At 37.5% G+C, this 19,728-nt stretch overlaps 1 protein-coding gene across 1 annotated transcript; it reads left to right on the top strand.

The window, feature by feature from the left end:
• The first annotated feature begins 4 nt into the window (after positions 1–4).
• Positions 5–19,303, top strand: LOC135467700 (G protein-coupled receptor 137Ba-like). The gene is made up of 7 exons (XM_064745513.1): positions 5–636; positions 9,476–9,519; positions 10,263–10,497; positions 11,677–11,826; positions 12,411–12,542; positions 13,040–13,155; positions 13,991–19,303. The coding sequence occupies exons 1-7, from the start codon at positions 79–81 to the stop codon at positions 14,187–14,189; spliced, it is 1,434 nt and encodes a 477-aa protein (XP_064601583.1). The 5' UTR covers positions 5–78; the 3' UTR covers positions 14,190–19,303.
• Positions 19,304–19,728: the final 425 nt, after the last annotated feature.

Here is a 19,728-nt window from a genome sequence, read left to right as displayed (position 1 = left end):
TGGAGAAATGTCGATGCTGTGAAGATGTAAGGGCAGGGGAAATTGCTGGGTGACATTTTTGCGTCACCAACCGTTCAAATGAAATGGACAATGATTAATCCAGACGGCATTCCACCGATTTTTCCGGACGTAGTTCATAGAGGCATAGAAGGCGAGATCTTGTCACGTCGTGGAGGCAGCGACTGGCCGGTGGTTGTGACCCCAACTACAGAATCGGTCACTGCCATCACAAGCATCAGCTATGTCGAAAGCGCCACTGGAATAAATGCCCCTAGAGCCGAGGCATTGCAGCAGTACGACCTCAGCAACCTTCCCACCTTACGGCCAGCCTTATCTCCCAGTGTCCAGCTCAGCCTGACCATCACTTACATCACCATCTACTCCCTGTTGTTTACACTTATTTACATTCAGCTATGGATGATATGGTGGTACCGTCACAAGCGTCTGAGTTACCAAACTGTTTTCCTCTTCCTCTGCCTGATATGGGCTGGACTGCGTGCAACCCTCTTCTCCTTCTATTTCAATGATTGTTTGCTGGCAAACAGGTTGCAAGTTTTCCTGTATTGGCTGCTCTACTGTTTCCCAGTCTGTATTCAGTTCATGACGCTGTCCCTTCTGCTGTTGTTCTTTGCACAGGTGAGTGGGAAACAGGGTGTCTTAATGTTATCATTAACATTTACTAATTCGTACTCAATGGCTTGTGCTCAGATTGTATCTACTAATCATGCAGATAACACACATTATTGGGGTATTAACATAAAGTGATATGTATAGGCCTTGTTATTTTGTATAATATCATGGCCCATCAGTCTTTTTTTTTTCTTTTATTCAGGCAGTGCAAACTTATATAACATAACAGATGGTTAAATATTATAATAATGTTTCTAGTCTTTATTTCTCTGCGGAATTTGAACAGTTAATGTAGTTGTACTACACTAGTTTAGGTCTCTGACTAAATAGTATCAGAAAGTATGCCTACACAGATGTAGGCTCTAAAGGCAGTAGATCTGATATGCTCTTTCAGAGCTGTACATAAAGTAATTAATGTTTGCATGATTATGTCGGACATACAGTGTAGTTTAAGCAGAAGCGTACAAAATGGTGTCTGAACAATAATATGTGGCGAATGTTAATGTCGAAAGGATTCTTTGGATTTAAAATTTGTATATGGTTTATCCAATGGGGAACTTGTAAACCTCCCTTCTGCCTATAACAAAATGGTCCAAAACTATGAATTCTCGTGTTCTTGCATTTATTAGCTCACAGTTATCAGTGTACATATACATGTGTACATGCGCTCATAAACAGCTAGGTAGTATACCAGTACTGAAGAGTCACAGAAGAAAATGATGTGTTATTTCTGTTGTGATTTGGACCTTTCATAGAGCTTGTCCTTGAGTCTCACATTGAGTCTTGATTTGAAATAAATTCATTTCGCAGCTGGTGATGTAGTAGTCCCAGTTTGGATGCCAAGGACGACATATAATTTAGGAAGACAGTGGATTGTCATGCATAAATTTTATGACGTCCTTGGCATTATAATGGGGCAGGTGCATCAGCCATTGATGAATGCCTAGTAATATGCATAGATTTTATACTGTACATTCATGTAACAAATGTATGGCGACCGTGTGAGGCCAGTTGCATTTGTTTTACATATGTCAATTACCTGTATATTTGGCCAATTAATTTGTGTTCCCCACCTCTTTAGTGCTTCAGGCAAAGTGATATACATGCCTCCATATGGAAAAAAGTCGATCAGCATTACTTAAGCCTTTCGCTTTGCCATGGAAACGCAAGTGGATTTGGCTTGGTATCCCATTAAATTTTGATGTAGGATTCTATCCAGGAAACCTTAATTGTTTGAAATGTGGAAATCTGAGTGTGAAGTGTCATTGGCTTAGTACAGGTATTAATTTCTGGCACTTGCACAGTTTTGAAAAAATATTCTTTTGGATTGCTGGCACTAGGTGCAGATTTTGCTTAAATATGAGAGAGAATTGTACTGTGTTTTGAGCACCTTGATTAAGGCTGAGTCATACAAGGAAGTACCCATTTTACCTGTTTAACCATAGGCTTGGTCAGATAAAGAATAGCAGCTGACACACACGGCTCAAGGACACAGGAAGATGTAGCTACTGTCATACTAAATGATTAAAATATGAAAAAATGCTGCTTTTCTATAATGAATGGTATATGACATGTTGTTTTTGAACTATTAGTTCAGTGTCTTATTTTACAGTATTACACAGAGCCAGGATACAGGGAAATGTAGCAACTGTCATACTTAAAATGCTTAAAATATTAAGAAATGCTGCTGTAGTGAAATTAATGTTGTATAATATGTTTTTTTTTTATGTTAACTCTCAGTGTACAATGCCTTATTTTACAGTATTACTCTACTTTTGGCAGAGATAGAGAATTTGGCATGCATCACGATGTTGTGTGGATATACATATAGATATTAGGGCAATATTGTACCATTGATAGACAGCTGTTGTAGTAAAATTGTGTATTGCATAATCTTTAATCTCCGAACGTGAAACATGTAGAGCATTTTGTGGTTATGATTTAAAAAAACAAAACAATGAAAGAAACAAATAATGTGTTTTATTTACAAGATACTGATACATGTTTAAATTTTCATTTTCATTTTCATTTTCTACATGTACTACCAAATTAACACGGTAATTCACAGTTACTATAAATATCTAGGATTGCAATCATCACTGCATGTGAACATAGCATGCCATGGATTACTGCCCTATAGAAGTCATCAGCTGTACAGTGGTTAGCCTGAGGTGTCTGCTACAGTGTGTCAATAAGAGGGTTGGTTGATAGCAGGTATGGTGAAGACATCCAGAGCTGAGGTGACTGGCCTGGGTGAGATGATAGCTCAGATGAGTCAGAGATAGCCGGGATTGACATCTAGGTGACAGCAACCTTAAGGCATGACTTTGGGAAATATTGCACTGACCAAGAGTAAATATCAAGGGGTCAGTTCCAAAATTGAACAAATAATATGAAAATGCAAAGTATCCGTATCTTTGTGTACTGGTTCCTTTTGAATTGAACTGAATCTGGGTACTAATTACATGTATTTTGAGAAGAGTGTGAAATAGTAATTCATTGAAATATTTGACATGTATAAATTTCCAACTATCAGAGGAATATGTTGGATGAAATTAACCTACTTCTTATGATAACATTATGATATAAACTCACCTGTAAGGACTGACCCATTTGTGTATTACATACATTACATGTACATGTATATTTTGTTAAGGTTGCATACTTTAGTAATGTCATATACACGAACGCTTAACTTATGAAAAGAAATATCTGGTGTAATTCCTTGTAAAAGGCATCATGGTCAGACATATTTAGAACAATTTGAAGTAGTATACCCTAAATGACCTCAAATTTTACCAGCAAAGTGCAGCATTAGAGGCAAATAAATGTCTTGAAATATTATATTTGGTGCTGAAATTTGACTTTTTTTTAAAGGAAGATTTGTCATATTACCTTCCCAGCGGACTTTAGAACATCTTTTTAAGATCAATAGTTCTCCCTGTAAAGCTTGACCTTGCTTGTATCAACTGCTTTGGCATACGTGTATGTTAAATACCATGGTAATTACAATCCACTTAGCCTATGATAGCTTGGTGTTACTTGGTCCTGAATGTAAAGGAATCCCAGGCTGTGCTCTGATAAATGTGTCTCACACATCTCACCTGAGGGAGAAGACTGGGCATATTGCCTGTGTTATAACAGGAGTGTGCATCAATTCTCATGGTGAAATAGCCTATACCGTGGTCCTGGCCATTGTTCGTGTAATTCATGGTATATGCACTCATTATGTAAGGAGAATATAATGAGCATCCCTTTATTGCTGTACTTAATTATTATGTACAGCTGTATTTATTTATTTGTTGAATATTCAACACCGTGACAGTTATATTCAGTGATGGTCAGTTTTGTGAGTGGTGGAAACCAGAAACTACCCATCTTTGACTAGTTATTTATTTATTTTTTTTTGATTGGTGTTTTACATCATATTCAAGAATGTTTCACTTATATGACCATCTGCAGGTTGCTGACATACCTTCCCAGACTGACAACTAAGTTTCCCATGTGTGGCGCACAGATATGCACACCATGGTGTGTGGAAGACAAATGAATTTTAAAGAATGTTAGACTGAACTCATGGCCATAGGAGTGCTGTTGACCACCAAGACCCCACAGACATTGAGAGCAGGGGAATGCACAAATTCATTGTTCAAGATGGGTATTGAACCTGTACCTGTAGAGTCATGTGTCCTAGCAGTTGGAAGGTAAGCACCTCTGACCACTCAGCCATGTCCTGCTCCCCTGCTCATTGTAGATAGATGATCAATGTGATAGATCATCTGTATGAAGGAAGCATATGGACATGCTTTACTTTGTGTACTCATTCATGTCAGGAGAGGAAGAAGATATGGTCAAGCTTTCCTGACCGCTTTGATGGCCTAATGGTTAGAGCATCCTCCTCGAAGTTGGGAGGCTTGGTGTAAAACCCAGGTTGGGTCATACCAAAGACTTTAAAAATGGTACATGTTGCTGGCTCGTGTGGCACTCAGCACTGAGAGGACAGAGGAAGGAAACATGACTGGTTGGCCCGATGTCAGTACAGTATGACTGGGTGAGGTGTCGTGTCTGGTGTCTTTGACATGATACTTTACTGGCGGCGGCACTTTGGCGACTTGGATTTGTCCTGCCATAAGACGACACAGTATATCTACTCACACCTAATGAATCGTCATATGACTGAAAAATTGTTTAGTATATGTTAAATTCCATGCATTTAGTTCATTCATTCAAGCTTTCCTTACTTTCTTTGATGTGCATGTGTACATGGTTATGCTTTTCTTGTTGTACTTTATGAGGAGAAAATTTGGTTATACATGTATTTTTCCTGATTAACTCTTTTGGAAGAGAAACATCGTGTCTTATTTTTGGAGGCCATGAGGAAGGAGAAATGGGCCTTGTTTGTCTAGGTGATTTTGTCTTTTGAGAGATGGCCCAGTGCATCAGTCATGTAAGGCGAAATATGCTTTAGAGCAAGATTTACAGGTTAATATAGGATAGACTCGTGTTCATGTTTCAGTCCTATCATTTTAAATTAAATTCATGATGAGAAGCAGAATTTCACATTACATGAACTATATCCTGAGGTTCCCATCCTTGCCTTTATTGGTGTTCTTCTTTCTGTTAAAAGAAGAAAGGTGTGACCTTCACATGGCTTACATGTAGTTTGTTCTGAGTGGAGAAAGACACTATAATGTACATAATCACATATAATGCATTTATGTTGGCAAGCTGGCCTTGTGATTAAATTTGCTATGAAATGTAGTTTGTTCTGAGTGGAGAAAGACACTATAATGTACATAATCACACATAATGCTTTTATGTTGGCAAGCTGGCCGTGTGATTAAATTTGCTATGTAATGTAGTTTGTTCTGAGTGGAGAAAGACACTATAATGTACATAATCACACATAATGCTTTTATGTTGGCAAGCTGGCCGTGTGATTAAATTTGCTATGTAATTATGCTTATGAAATTGTGCCTTTGTCTATGTGTGTGTACTTCATGCAAGGAGATACTGTTTGTTGCGTAAATATACATAATGCTCAAATTCAAATTTAATTTTTTTTAAACATGATGATAAATCAATTGTTGACATCAAGATGTTTGAAAATTACAGGTAAACCTTTGACAGACTCATTTAGACTGATGGTGTTAGGTTGATAAGCACAGGTAAATCTACCATGAAGCCGTTGGAAGGCTTTGTGCCACCGTCCATGTGACTTGGCAGCTTGTGTATGCCTGGGTTTGCTATATATAGTACAGGTAAATGTGATGGATGAAAGGCAGTCCAGTTGTGGACTCATGTAACACTTTACATTGACATGTGTGGCCCTACAGGGATCTAGTCAGCCAGGAAGCAGCTGGGGCTCTCAAATTCTGTATTGTCAGATTCATTTATGTGCCTGTTAGACTGGGATATACATGTATGTCTGCATATAACTAGGCAAAATAGCTGACGTATATGCCTGGAAATTTTACAGCAGAGGGTACCCTTCTGGAACCTCCAGTCTGAATTAATTATTTCCCTGGCATTGGCTCACCTTGTCATAATGCAGTAGATCCATACAGATTCTGTAGTTTTCATGACCACTTCATGTGCAAGTAGCTTCCTGTCATAGATCAGGACATACATTGTATATAGCTATTGGACAGCGCATTTTTTACTTTCGTTGCACAATAAACACTGAAAAAATGGGAAAGATCATTTCCACAAATATTATTTAATATACCAATGAAATACAGAATTGTGTATGAGGATTCATTCTTTTTTTATCATCACTCATCAGTATATAGTGTGACTTAACTCATATTTTTGAGAACAAGTTGCTCATAGAAAATGTTAACATTTCTGTCTCAATCAATAGAGAACGTCAGCCTAATCCTGCAGATTAAACCTGGCATCAGCTGTCAGTATGACTGTCCCATGGATCCAAACAGGCTAGGCCATTGTTTTCTTATTGTTAAATTCTCATGACGTATGATAGTGCAGTTAGTTTTAAGTAATAATGACTCATTAACTGTACCTAAAAAATACCTGTGGATTTGAAAACAATGTACTTTAATAGGTCAGTTTGGCATGTACTATAATTATTTCTTGTCAGATTTTATATTTGAGGGTCATGAAAAACAAGATTTAATTAACAGTGGCCTTTGTGACATGTACCATACCCTTTTTTTGTTTTGTTCTTACTCGAGTAATTAGTTTTGACTTTTTAATGCGATTGATTTTGAATGCTGGTTATCCTGAACATCTAAATCTGGAGATAAAATATTCCCTGTGTGTTTTATTTGTTTTGACATTTGTTTATATTACACTGAAAACTGTTTTTAACAAACAGCATCAGAGTCTATGTACCGATACAGAGGATCCCATAGTTGCACACTGAATCCACGTTGATGTGTTTGTTGATAAAACCATGTCTGTAAACAGGATATATGGTTTAGAAAATTGCCTTGTTGAGGTCAGTCGCTTATCATGTGACTCGGAATAAGTTCATGCACATGTGTAGTAGCTTTACCTGACCCACCATTGGCGCTGACCCAGTTAAAGGTGTGTCTGCTGATCTTGGGCTAATGAGCAAGTGCCAGAGGGAGGGCAGGTAGAGAAGACTTACACAGTACTGTACTGGTATACATGTGCAGGTCCATGACTGACAATACACACACATATACATGTACATGTAGGATTACCTGACTCACCAAAACTCCTGTGCACTGGCATCTTAATACAAGTTCCTTCTTTTTATAAGCGAAAAACTCTTGAGTACAGCTTTGAACAACAGTCAGATTAATAAATAAACAAACATTTAAACTGACCCACTTCAACAGATACGTGCATGTATATTGGGAGCTGACTCATTCGCCATGTCATTAACATATTTGCCTGAATTACATTAATCCTTTAATTTCTATAAAAGATGAATTTGTAGATATTGCTCTGCTTGTGCATATATATTGTATATTTACAGAGCTAATATTAGAACTTTATCACACTCAGCTGTGTTAATGATATTTGTGTACATTATATGATTTACTGTTATCTGCTTATGTCTGTATTATAATACAGACAGCCTCAGGGAAGTGTAAACTCTTGTTAAAGCATGAAGATAAAAATTTTGAATCATATCTTTGTGGAGGTACAAGTACTCAACTCTCTGTCTGCATTACACTCATAGAATTCAGCATGAGGATTTGTTTGAACTGCAAATCTAAGCCCATCTCTGATTGTTTCATAGAAGCATTATGCATATCTACACAGTAAAGTAAAACAAATGTCAGAATAACTGTCTATCTCTATTTATATCTCTGTCATTAGGCCTACCCTATGACAAGTGTAGCTTTCAAGACACCTGCGTCTCTCAAAATCATTAAAGTTACATGTTCAGGCAGTTCAACCACATATCATGGATTTGTCTATAAAGTGTCTTACTGGTGATATTGGTGTATTACAAGAAAAGCTTCTCAGGCCTAGGGTTTTAATTGCGCTAGCAGTAGTTTGTTAGTATTTGCATACAGGTATACCCTCTAAGCTTGAATGTGCTGAGATCTGGGTTCAAATAGTCACTGTTTATAATTTATCACTGAGTTCACAACACAAACTGACTTTCTCTGTTCAGAGATTTAACACTTCATTTGCCATAGCAAAATACAACTGTTTACTTCCTGCCAACTTCCCACAACTTATGAGATTTTGTGTTGGTCTCATAACTCTCCTTTGTTGAAGATATTAAAGTAATAATTAAACTACGAAGTGACTGTTATCACAAATCCTGCTGTAACCAAGGTCTTGATCTAACGGAATAATTTGGGTAGCCTTTCCATTCAGTTTGACCACTTGCGTGTAACACAAAGATATGCTAATGTCATCATTTGAGATCCCAAACGTCTCACCCCCAAACCCTTTTGACGGGTTCAAAAATGCCCTGAACCCACACACGACAACGTGAATCCTTCACAAATTATGATGGTTGTGTAACCAACCAGTTTCATTGGAATCTGGTGCTCTGGGTGTATGAATTTGGATGTATCTTGGGAAAGAAGAGGACAAGTGAGAGGGGAAGGGGCAGTGTGTGTTGGGAGAGTGTTTCTGATATTGATACATGGAAATTGGCATTATATTACATGTGGTAACCTGAGGAATTTCATGGAGGTACATGTATAGAGTGCTGGAATTATGGACCCATTGTCATAAAGCTTTGCGAGTCAATTTTTCGATATGTTTCAACCATTGGCAACTTCATTGTATACAGATGGACATACATTTTATCCACCAGTAACCTTCTATTAGGTACATTTAGTAGATCAGATGTGATCTCCACCACAATGTATATATACATATTTAATGTTTGACTATATATGTTACTTTTGACAAACCAAAAGAAAACATTATATTTGAATGTTATATTATTAAAAATCACCAGCATGCATATAGATTTTTAAAGTACATACTTTCACTTTGTAAAGATGTAGTATGCAATGTGTAAGGCAGTATTAAGTATTGTGTTCTGCTGGCTCAGTGAGGAAAGAAGCCATTTACATATGTGCAAATGTTGAGCTCAAACAGACTTAGGAAGATACAGTACATGAGAAAGGTTCTCATTGCACACATCTATCCTGTCATTGGTGTTTACCTGTTATTTATCTAGGGTGATATAAGGGAATGGAAAGCAGTAGTTACAGGTTAGAAAAGCTAAAGATGTTCAGGTATATGTGGTGAAGAGCATGCTTTGGTTTGTTTTCCCAGGGCTTTTGCCCAGTTTCTGTTAACCATAAATTGTACCTACATGCTGTATTTCTTGATAAACTGGAATAAACTCAAACTTAACATTTTCCATTTTATTTCCCAGGTGGTTTTTAAGGCGAGAGCGAAATTTGAGCCCAACAGGTACAAGTAAGTTACTGTTATTTTCTTTGGTTTATGTCTAAATGTTCATAAATGCATGTATATATGAGTGGGATTGTTATAATTCTTGACCACTCAGAGTTGTCTAACATTGAGTTTGAGCTCAAGTTTGTATATTTCTCTTCTCTATAAAGACTCCCATCATTGGTATCTACCTGACCAGATGTATCAGGCCTCCCAATACCTGGCTATGTTTTCTCATCATGCTGAATCTATGAAGACATAACATTGGTGATAAATCGCTGAGATCAGCGGAAGTATACACCTGTACATCTGTGAGCAGACACCATTAATCTTCGGTTGCTTGCTCAACTATCACTTTGTCAGAGTATGCAGCAGGCGCCCATGAATTAGAGTGGAATAATTTACCAAATGTTTTTGAGATAGTATGATATCACAGCCTTGAATCCCAGCTAATTAAATTCAGAAGGTTTGTCAGATGTCTTAATTTTTAGTCTGCACTCTCCAGTTTACTTGAAACACATAGTACTAGGGCTTCACTATTGATAGATACTCCACTATTAATAAATAAGACACAAATGCTGGAGTTGTTGTTTTGGGGAACTCCATTACATTTGGGTCATGACATCAGCGCTTTTCTACATTTCCATTACGTTTGGATCTTGACATCAGCGCTTGTTTTCCAGAACTCCATTACATTTCAGTCATGACATCAGCACTTTTCCAAACTCTATTAAGTCTGGGTCATGACATCAGCGCTTGTTTTCTAGAACCCCGTTACGTCTGGGTGTGGTGTTTGCTGTCATCATCTTCATCGTGACGAACCTAGTCTGTGCGATTGTGGTGAAGGACCAGGAGAAGCGGTACAAGTCTGTCCCAGTGGAAATCCTGACGGTGCGTGTGGCCATCAATGATACACTTTTCGTTATCGCAGGCATCTCTCTCTCCATTTGCCTGTACAAGATGTCTAAGATGCCCTCATCAAGCCTGGTTCTTGAGGCAAAGGTAAGCAGTAGCTGAGACACAGTAGAGAGTGCTTGTTACATGTACACCCACCAGTGTACACTGTACTCGCACAAGGTCCATATGTGCTGTTTGTTTGTAAAGTTCTGACTGAAGAGTTTGGTCTAAAGATAGTGAAAAAAATGAAACAGAAAAACTTTCATTTTGGAGTCATATTTTATATCTCTTATAAAGCGCTATAAAATTTATAATTTTCTGTTGATAGCTGGAAAGTTGTTATTGATGAAATTACTAGGAAGGTGAGCCTAGCTTAGCATCCCTGTTTGGGCTGCCTGTCCATAAGTTTGTCGTTGTTTCCCAGGAAGATCTTTCAGCAACCTGCGGATGGTCATGGGTTTCCCCCGTGCTCCCTGTCATTCCCCTGATAACCTTTAACAAGCCAATGTGCAGGGATTTATTTTTTGCACTAGCACTTCTTCTGAGATTACTGTGAAATAAAATTATTCCATCTACACCTCATAGTCGTTACTATGCCTTGTTGTTTTGAACTCTTAAGGGCTTTGTAAAGTGGAACCTGATTGGGCTATGAATCCTGCATATTTATGAAGGAAAGTTCAGGCTTGAAACATTAATACGGCTCAGTAAAGTAGATGATGTTGGACATTGCCAGCTTGATCCAATGAAGATGGCCGGGCCGTTTTTGGTTAAAGAAAGTTTTTCCAGGTTATTTCCTTTCAAAATCATTCACTGTGTAGAACTGAAACTTGATACATACTGTAGCTTCACCATAAGTTACAGCTCTAACAGATCAAGCTGGAGTGTTACTGTTTTGTCCATTTCCAACAAATTGAAGGTCATTTTTGTTCTGCTGTAGATTGGGATATAAAACTATTATACTGTTAATCTTCAACCTTTTCAACCACTAAAGCACTTTTTTCAGTGGAATTTGTGCTTACAGTTGTTATGAAAATGATGCTAAAAACTTTGTTTGTGTCATTAAACATGCAAACTTCATAAAACTGTGCAAATTATTTCTCTGCACCCCATAGTTCTCTTGGAATATTTCAAACTATTAGTTGCAGAGGTGATTGAAGTAGATAAATCCTATGCTCTGGAAACTCTGATATTGGTTCTCATTTTTTACTGTCTGAAGTCAAAAGTCAGTGGTACCTGTTTAAATGTGTTGCTCTGTGTGATCACTGTTTGTTTTGTCTGTACCAGGGAACCACCCTATGTCAGGCCATGATAGCCAGTGTAGCCATTGTCTTACTGTACCTCTCCCGTGCTGTCTACAATTTCATAGCCATCTACCCAGCCACCAGGAAGCGGGTACCAGGCTTTGGATATGACTGGGTTAATGTATCAGATCAGGTAATGACATTGATGTGAAATTCATGGAAAGAAAATGCATGCTTCACAGTGAGATTTACATGTTATCAGTCCTTCATTTTTTTCAAATATTCCTGTTGAGAAACAGGATGTTGCATTAAGTTAGTTGAACGATATCCTATAAAACTTTATCTCTTCAGCTCTGGTTTTGTGTAGGAGTAAATAAGGAAGTAAGTATTTAGAAGTATAACGTGGCAGAAATCTTTCTAACTGCTGTCTCTCACCATTTTAAAAAATTCTTTGTTTGGCATAATATGACCCTATCAGAAAAAAATAGATGGCAGTTGGTAGGTATATAGGGATAGGTACATGTATTTTAAAGAAATAAATATTGACAGAAAAGTGAAATAGGAAATTTCAGTCAAAAGCTCAATAAAACTTGTGAGCAGGGCACAATTTGATGGATGACTTGCGTTACATGCAGCATATTCTTATTGATGGCATGAGTGAATTCAGTCAGCAATAATTAAGAAAATAAACTTGATGAAGATTAGATTGTTTTCCCTCTTAATATCTTCATGCATCCTTGTAATTTGTAACAAACCCTGCATTTTTTTTCCCTTCAGGCTGATATCTTCACACTGGATAGAGGATACGCATTCGTGTCTTTCGGGATTGTCCTGTTTGTGTGGGAAGTGTTACCCACATTTATCGTGGTCGTGTTCTTCAGGGTTCGCAGACCCACTGCGGCAGTCATGGTGGGTCCTAACATTTGTGACTGTTAACTGACACTTTGTGTTAATATATTTTGTGTGCACAGTTTCTACCAATGTTTTCAAAGTAAACCTGATATATGCATTTCTGTGTTTGGAAAGAATGTTTCAGATCCTGATATATCATGCATTTTTTAAAGTTTTTTTTTCATCATTGATTAATGCCATTCTCAAGAATGTAGGCGTGAAGGCAGCCAGTTTTATTGACAGAGTAAGAAAAAGTGACAGAAAAAGTAGTGCACGAAGTTTACCTGAATGGTCATTCAGAAGAGCATTCATTGCCACCAAGGTGAAGGTGTGGGAGTCTAGAATTTCTCAAGCAATTGAAAAATCAGCAATTATTACCCACCTGGATGTGACAATAATAATAACATGGATAATCCATGAAATAGTTCCTTGCTTGTGTAATACCATTTATGTCCGGGAAAGATTTCTCCACTGACCCGCCCAAAGTTGTTAATGTTATACCTTGCTGTTTACAGACATTGTCCGAGATTTCAACCCACAGCCACAGCTCCAAGTCCTACTTCTTTGACAACCCACGCCGCTATGACAGCGATGATGATCTCTCTAAGGCCGTCGAGAATTCCAGGGGGAGGTAAGTCAGTGATTGGCCTAGAATACAGGTTTCACCAAAAATGACAGGTAATTGGGCAGCCAGTAACTTGAAATCTTGAAATCATTTAAAATTCTGTAGATCACCTAAAATTTCACCTATGAAATATGAAAAGTTCATTTTTAGAAGCAGAGAAATGTCATAAAAATATTTTTAGAGTTGAAAGTACATTTTTCCAGTAGCATATAATCCTACCTCCTAAACAAAACCTCAGAACTCGTTGGCAAAATGGGTAACTTTGTCATGGGTGAATATTTGGCTGGGTTGTTTCATGTATTCCAAGGAGGTAATGTATTTGTTGCCATACCTACATGTATACACTGTCCATCACTACACATACTCTAATCTACAAACTTGATAGCGATTGACTACGTTCTTTGTTTGTGACCAGAATTCCTGTTACAGTTATGTTTCACCAAATCAACCAAAATGGACATGCGAGTGTTGAACCTCACACACCAGAAACACTACATATATGTTATATTATTTACACATGGGTGGTCTGGTGGTTAGAGGTGATGGCCTTTCAACCACTAAGACATAGGAAGAACTGTTTCAAACATGGCCGTGAACAGGGAATGAGCAGATTCTTTCATTTGTATTGTTTGTGATTGCCATCATATGCTAGTAAATGAACATTTACACATCTTCGTGTTCATATAAACGGTACTTAATCCAAATAAAATGTACTCGGATACCTCAATGAGATTCTTGAGGTATCAATGAGATTATTCTTCTTTACTGACTGATCTTGCAATCATCAGCAGAGGTCCTGGAATATTTTTGTTGCATCTTGTGTTATCTTGTTTCTTCACAGCTACTATGGAATCAACTCTCAGTACTCAAACAATCATGCCGTTCAAGGGACACCCCAGGAGGGACAAGGGCATGTTAACAATGGGGCAGCATTTGGCAGTTTCTCTTCAGCGTCGGGAAGAACCACATCAGCTCTGGTGCACAGTGGTCAGATGAGGGGTGTGGTGGGCAGCTACCAGCAGTTCTACGATGGCACATAACCACCTGACTGACAGGGCACTGACAAGTTTGACCTTCTGCCTGTAGGTCTAACAGATACAGCTGGACATATGTTGAAGTCAATAGCATAAACATGGACATTCTAAAAATGGTTTAGGTTTGACATAATAGGATACTACAGGTCTTTGGTTGTATAGGCCAAAATATACTACAGGTCTTTGGTTGTATAGGCTGAAATATACTACAGGTCTTTGGTTGTATAGGCTGAAATATACTACAGGTCTTTGGTTTTATAGGCTGAAATATACTACAGGTCTTTGGTTTTATAGGCTGAAATATACTACAGGTCTTTGGTTTTATAGGCTGAAATATACTACAGGTCTTTGGTTTTATAGGCTGAAATATACTACAGGTCTTTGGTTTTGTATGAAAATATACTAATCGTGTAGTCTTATAGACTGAAATATATTACAAGTCTTTGGTTTTTAAGAGATGAAATATACTACAGGTCTTTGATTTTGTAGATAAATATACTCCAGGTCTAGTCTTATAGACTGAAATGTATTACAAGTCTTTGGTTTTTATGAGATGAAATATACTACAGGTCTTTGGTTTTTATAGGATGGAATACCTCAGATTTTCAGTGGCATATGAAAAGAAGCATTGCAGCAATTTGGGTCTAAGGAAAGATATATTGTTATGCTTGACTGCTTGAATTGTGACAGTCAGAGGTTTATGTTTACAATTAGGAACTTATTCTCCTAAATTTGAGCCTTTGTTTTATCAACTAAAATATCTGCAAGCTGTGTCTGACGTCTTTTGAACCCATGTGATCAACATTTGGTTTCATTGTCTACCATTAATGTTTTGCTCTCAAAAGCAATCGCCACCATTGTAATACTTGTACTTTGGCAGGTGACACCATTCGCTCATAGGAAGATCACATAGTGTTTGTTGTTATCCTGTAATGGTAATCTTGTCACAGCGTGATTTATTTATATGTATGGATTTATTTGATTGGTGCTTTATGTTGTACTGGAGAATTTTTTGCTGATTACATTAATGCCATTAGGTTTTGGGTGAGGGACACAATAAAACCACCAACTTATCCAGATACCAGACAAACCTCCTGATGGGATAGTCATAACCTTACCTGAACAAATCTGGTTTTTAGATTTGTTCTTCTCTATAGCATCGGCATTATTATTGGAGTAGCCTTTGACCCAGAGCTTTCAACAAGTCCAAATCTCAAATCTCTCAGCTATTTTGAACTTGCATACGGGTCAACATTTTCTTTTCTGCTTGTTTTTTGTGTCGCCATCTTACATTGTTTATGTTGATAAATAGGGGAGTTTGAGGTTAAGCTCTTTTGTTGTTGAAGGTAAAAAATGTCCTACTGTGTCGTGTTAGTGAAATAATCACCATATACTATAACATCATCTGAAAAAAGTTTCACAAAAATTATTTTTGAGAAGATGAATGATGGAAAAAACGCTGCATATTTATGAACTTGAAGTTCTTCAACAGTGGAATGCAGATACACCGGTGATGGGTAAATTAATGTCAACAATGTTTGCCTAAGTCACATTACACAGTTGGACAGCTTTATCTTTAATGACAAAAGAGTTCCAACTGGAAACTGCCACGTTGTAACATTCCAATTGTCAGGAGTGGTGAGATCGTGAAAACCTCATCACTTTAAAGTGGGTTTTGCATGTGGTGTGTGAAGCACTATGGACCAAACATAGACCAGTCAAGGATGTTGTCAAAACCTACAAGTTATGCCTGTTCTGTAATTGCTTTCAGACATTACCAACATGTTGACACATTACAAACATACTGACACAATAAACCACTTAAGCAGGTTTGTTTTGCTGGTGACATGCAATCCATGCTTTGCTATTTTATTTTGTTTAGAATAGTATGTCTTGCCTGGCTGTACTACTGTAGTGATATGTCACCTCATTGGCCTGTATGTCCTTGAGGGAGCCGGCAGGTCTATTTAAAGGCATCAGGGGCCAATTCCACAAAGCCATTTCTGACTTGTCAAAATTTAAAATATGATTTTGTAGCTCATTTTTGGGTTATAGAGAGAAAAATTTTGAGCACCTCCTGAATTTTATCTGAAGACAAACTGGCCAAAATTTAAACTTCCAGTACCAAATATTCAGCATTGTGAAGAGGTCTTACATTTTGACTTAAGTCAGAAGTGGGTTTGTGGAATCTTCTCCAGTTTAATTTTGTGTGTAATTGTGCCTTCCCAAGGGGGCAGTTGGACATGTGCTGAAATACAAATAATAAACAGTTGCCTGTGCTGGTGCTGTATAACTGTAAAGCTGGCATAATACCTTTGTTCAGCATCTTATTTACTAGTGTATTGCAAACATCTTGGATTATATTTATGTACGTACCTGCTCTCTAATATTGAGAACAGCTCTGTTATATTACTGGTGTTATAGATGTGTTTGGTACGCCATATCCAGGGAATGTGACCTGTATGTATTGTATAAGAGGCATGTTTAGACAAATTATCATGCTATCGACAGTGTCCTGTCTCTTTTGAACCTGACTGCATCAGTCCTGGTTAATTGTTTTCCATGCATAGATATATGTAACTTAAAAAAATTACTCTATGGTTAGAGGTATATAATACAATAAGTACATTTACAATAAGGGAAGTGCAAGAATTATCATCTCTTAGAAGAGGCTCTTAAAAGCGATATTAGCTCTGTGGTGATCTCTGTTAGAAGTCACTAAACTATCTACATACAATGTGTGTATATTGTTACTAAGATTTTTTGTGTTTGATTTCGTACAGTGTTTATGTAATCTTAATGTATCAGCCATGTTCAAGAACAGTAGAACCATTTCCAGTGTGAGGGTGTCGTGAGGTGGGGGTGAGGCATTGGGCTCTCAATTATTATTTTTAGGGGCTGCCTAAGAAAAATGGATGCTGACCAAAAAAAAAAAACCGGGGGATAAGAAGTACAGTAAGCCAGTCACACACTCTGCCAACCCTCTTTTAGTGCCACCAATGGGGGAAATCTACAATAGCTAAAAATAGCTACATGATTATCCAGGACCCAATATTCCAGTATATTACTTGTTTTGCTACTGAACAATGGCTTTTTGATAGTGATAAATATTACGTATTGTTATTAATAGTAGGATGTTTTGAGAACTTCTTTTTCTGAACCAATATAGATTTTATTTATTACCAAATTGAAGCAGTATTGTACAGTGAAAGTATATCGGGTTGAATTAATTTTATTAGATTATCATATTTCTGTATATATTACATGACCTTGTTCACTGTAGTTCAAACAAATTACTGTGTGTATTTTTATCCACAGGTAAGCAGAATTCTTTACCAAAACATTGTCTTTTTCTGTAACCATATGCAGATAGATATAGTGTAAATGTTTATGTCAGGCTTTCATTAAGAACATCTTCTGACTTGAAAGATTTATTGACCAAATTAATGAATTTTGGAGACATTGTTCCAAAAAATATATATGGTGTCTTTGCTGTACAGGTTGCTGAACAGGAACATCCAGGGCAACAACCGGAATACAATGTGCCACACCCATGACAACAGATACTACAGTGTACCACATCCAAGGCAACAAAAGACACAATGTGCAACACCTATGGCAACAAGAGATACACTATGTGACACCCATGGTAACAAAATGTACAGTAGGTTACATCCAGGGCTGCCAATGTTAGAGTGTATGACACAATGAAAACAAAGGTATATTAAACAACACCCCTGGCCTCTAAAAGTACAGTGAGCCATTTCTAGGGCCACAAAAGATGCAGTGTTTGGTATTGAAAAGGGCTTTGTTTGTTTTCAAAAGATCTTCTCCATGTATAAGTGGCACACTTCTTTACTGACATAAAAATAATACTATGTACATAATATTGTATATTTATGTGTAAATAGATATATATGTTTAGCCCATGGATTATCTTGTGAGGAAATCCATCCTTTTATCACTGGAAACCCTGCAGTTTCTCTTTCTCTTGTTGTGCATCAACAGTTTAGATCATGGGATTTTAATGGCTGTCTTAAAATCATTGCAATTAAGACTGCAAACATGAATGATGAATTATACTTGTGTATCTAAAATCACCATAAACAGAACAAATGAACTTTGACTTTTATCCCAGATACTTAAAATTATATAGCACTGTTAAAATGGTGTTTGCTTAACTCTGTGTAATGGAGGCCATTTATTTAAGCAAAGTTTTAGCCAGGTTTAGTGTCTGAATCATGAAGCGCCTTGAAATAACCAACCTGGATAATTGTGTAGGGGTTATTATGCCATGTAGATAGACATAAAAGCAACTCAAGCCATGTTATGGCATAGTGCGGAATAGGTTTTTGTCTGTGTTAATGTGTGTGTCAGTTACATTTCAAAGGATTTTTCTCCAGCCTCTAGCACAGACATGCCCTATCATGTTCTGGACTTCTCTTGCACACAAGTAGTAACGTTTTCATGAACCTCCAGCCTCTAGCACAGACATGCCCTATCATGTTCTGGACTTCTCTTGCACACAAGTAGTAACGTTTTCATGAACCTCCAGCCTCTAGCACAGACATGCCCTATCATGTTCTGGACTTCTCTTGCACACAAGTAGTAACGTTTTCATGAACCTCCAGCCTCTAGCACAGACATGCCCTATCATGTTCTGGACTTCTCTTGCACACAAGTAGTAACGTTTTCATGAACCTCCAGCCTCTAGCACAGACATGCCCTATCATGTTCTGGACTTCTCTTGCACACAAGTAGTAACGTTTTCATGAACCTCCAGCCTCTAGCACAGACATGCCCTATCATGTTCTGGACTTCTCTTGCACACAAGTAGTAACGTTTTCATGAACCTCCAGCCTCTAGCACAGACATGCCCTATCATGTTCTGGACTTCTCTTGCACACAAGTAGTAACGTTTTCATGAACCTCCAGCCTCTAGCACAGACCTGCCCTATCATGTTCTGGACTTCTCTTGCACACAAGTAGTAACGTTTTCATGAACCTCCAGCCTCTAGCACAGACCTGCCCTATCATGTTCTGGACTTCTCTTGCACACAAGTAGTAACGTTTTCATGAACTTCTTTTGTTTTAACGTCAACAGTTGCATGCCTTGAAAACATTAAAAAAAAACCCAAAAACAGAACATAAATAAATAAAATAGTCCTCACCCAACTGTTTTTTTTTTTTTTTTTGGAATAGTGATCAGAATTTTTTCATTCTTTCCTTGATTTATGTTGCATAATTTCATTACATATATAGCTGATGTCTTTCAATGGGAGACTTGAAGATGAGTCACACAAAAGGTTCAAAAGACTCTGTTTCCTTCTGTGACGTTGCAGTGTGTGTGTACTTCATATATGTCTTGTGAGAATGCATACACCGATAATTGTGACATAATAAAGGAAAGAACCAGTGAGATTATAGCTTTGGATCTTCTTGATACAAGCAGGAAGGAGTTTTACAAGTTCCCCATTACACAACAGGCTTTAAATGTGTTAGTAAAGTTTTATGGAACTGGAAAAAAAGGTCCAAAGTGAGAAGT

Source organism: Liolophura sinensis, chromosome 6 (assembly GCF_032854445.1).
Source record: "Liolophura sinensis isolate JHLJ2023 chromosome 6, CUHK_Ljap_v2, whole genome shotgun sequence".
Taxonomy (NCBI): domain Eukaryota; kingdom Metazoa; phylum Mollusca; class Polyplacophora; order Chitonida; family Chitonidae; genus Liolophura; species Liolophura sinensis.
Note: the sequence above shows the minus strand (reverse complement) of the source record. Positions and strands in the feature narration are given on the sequence as shown.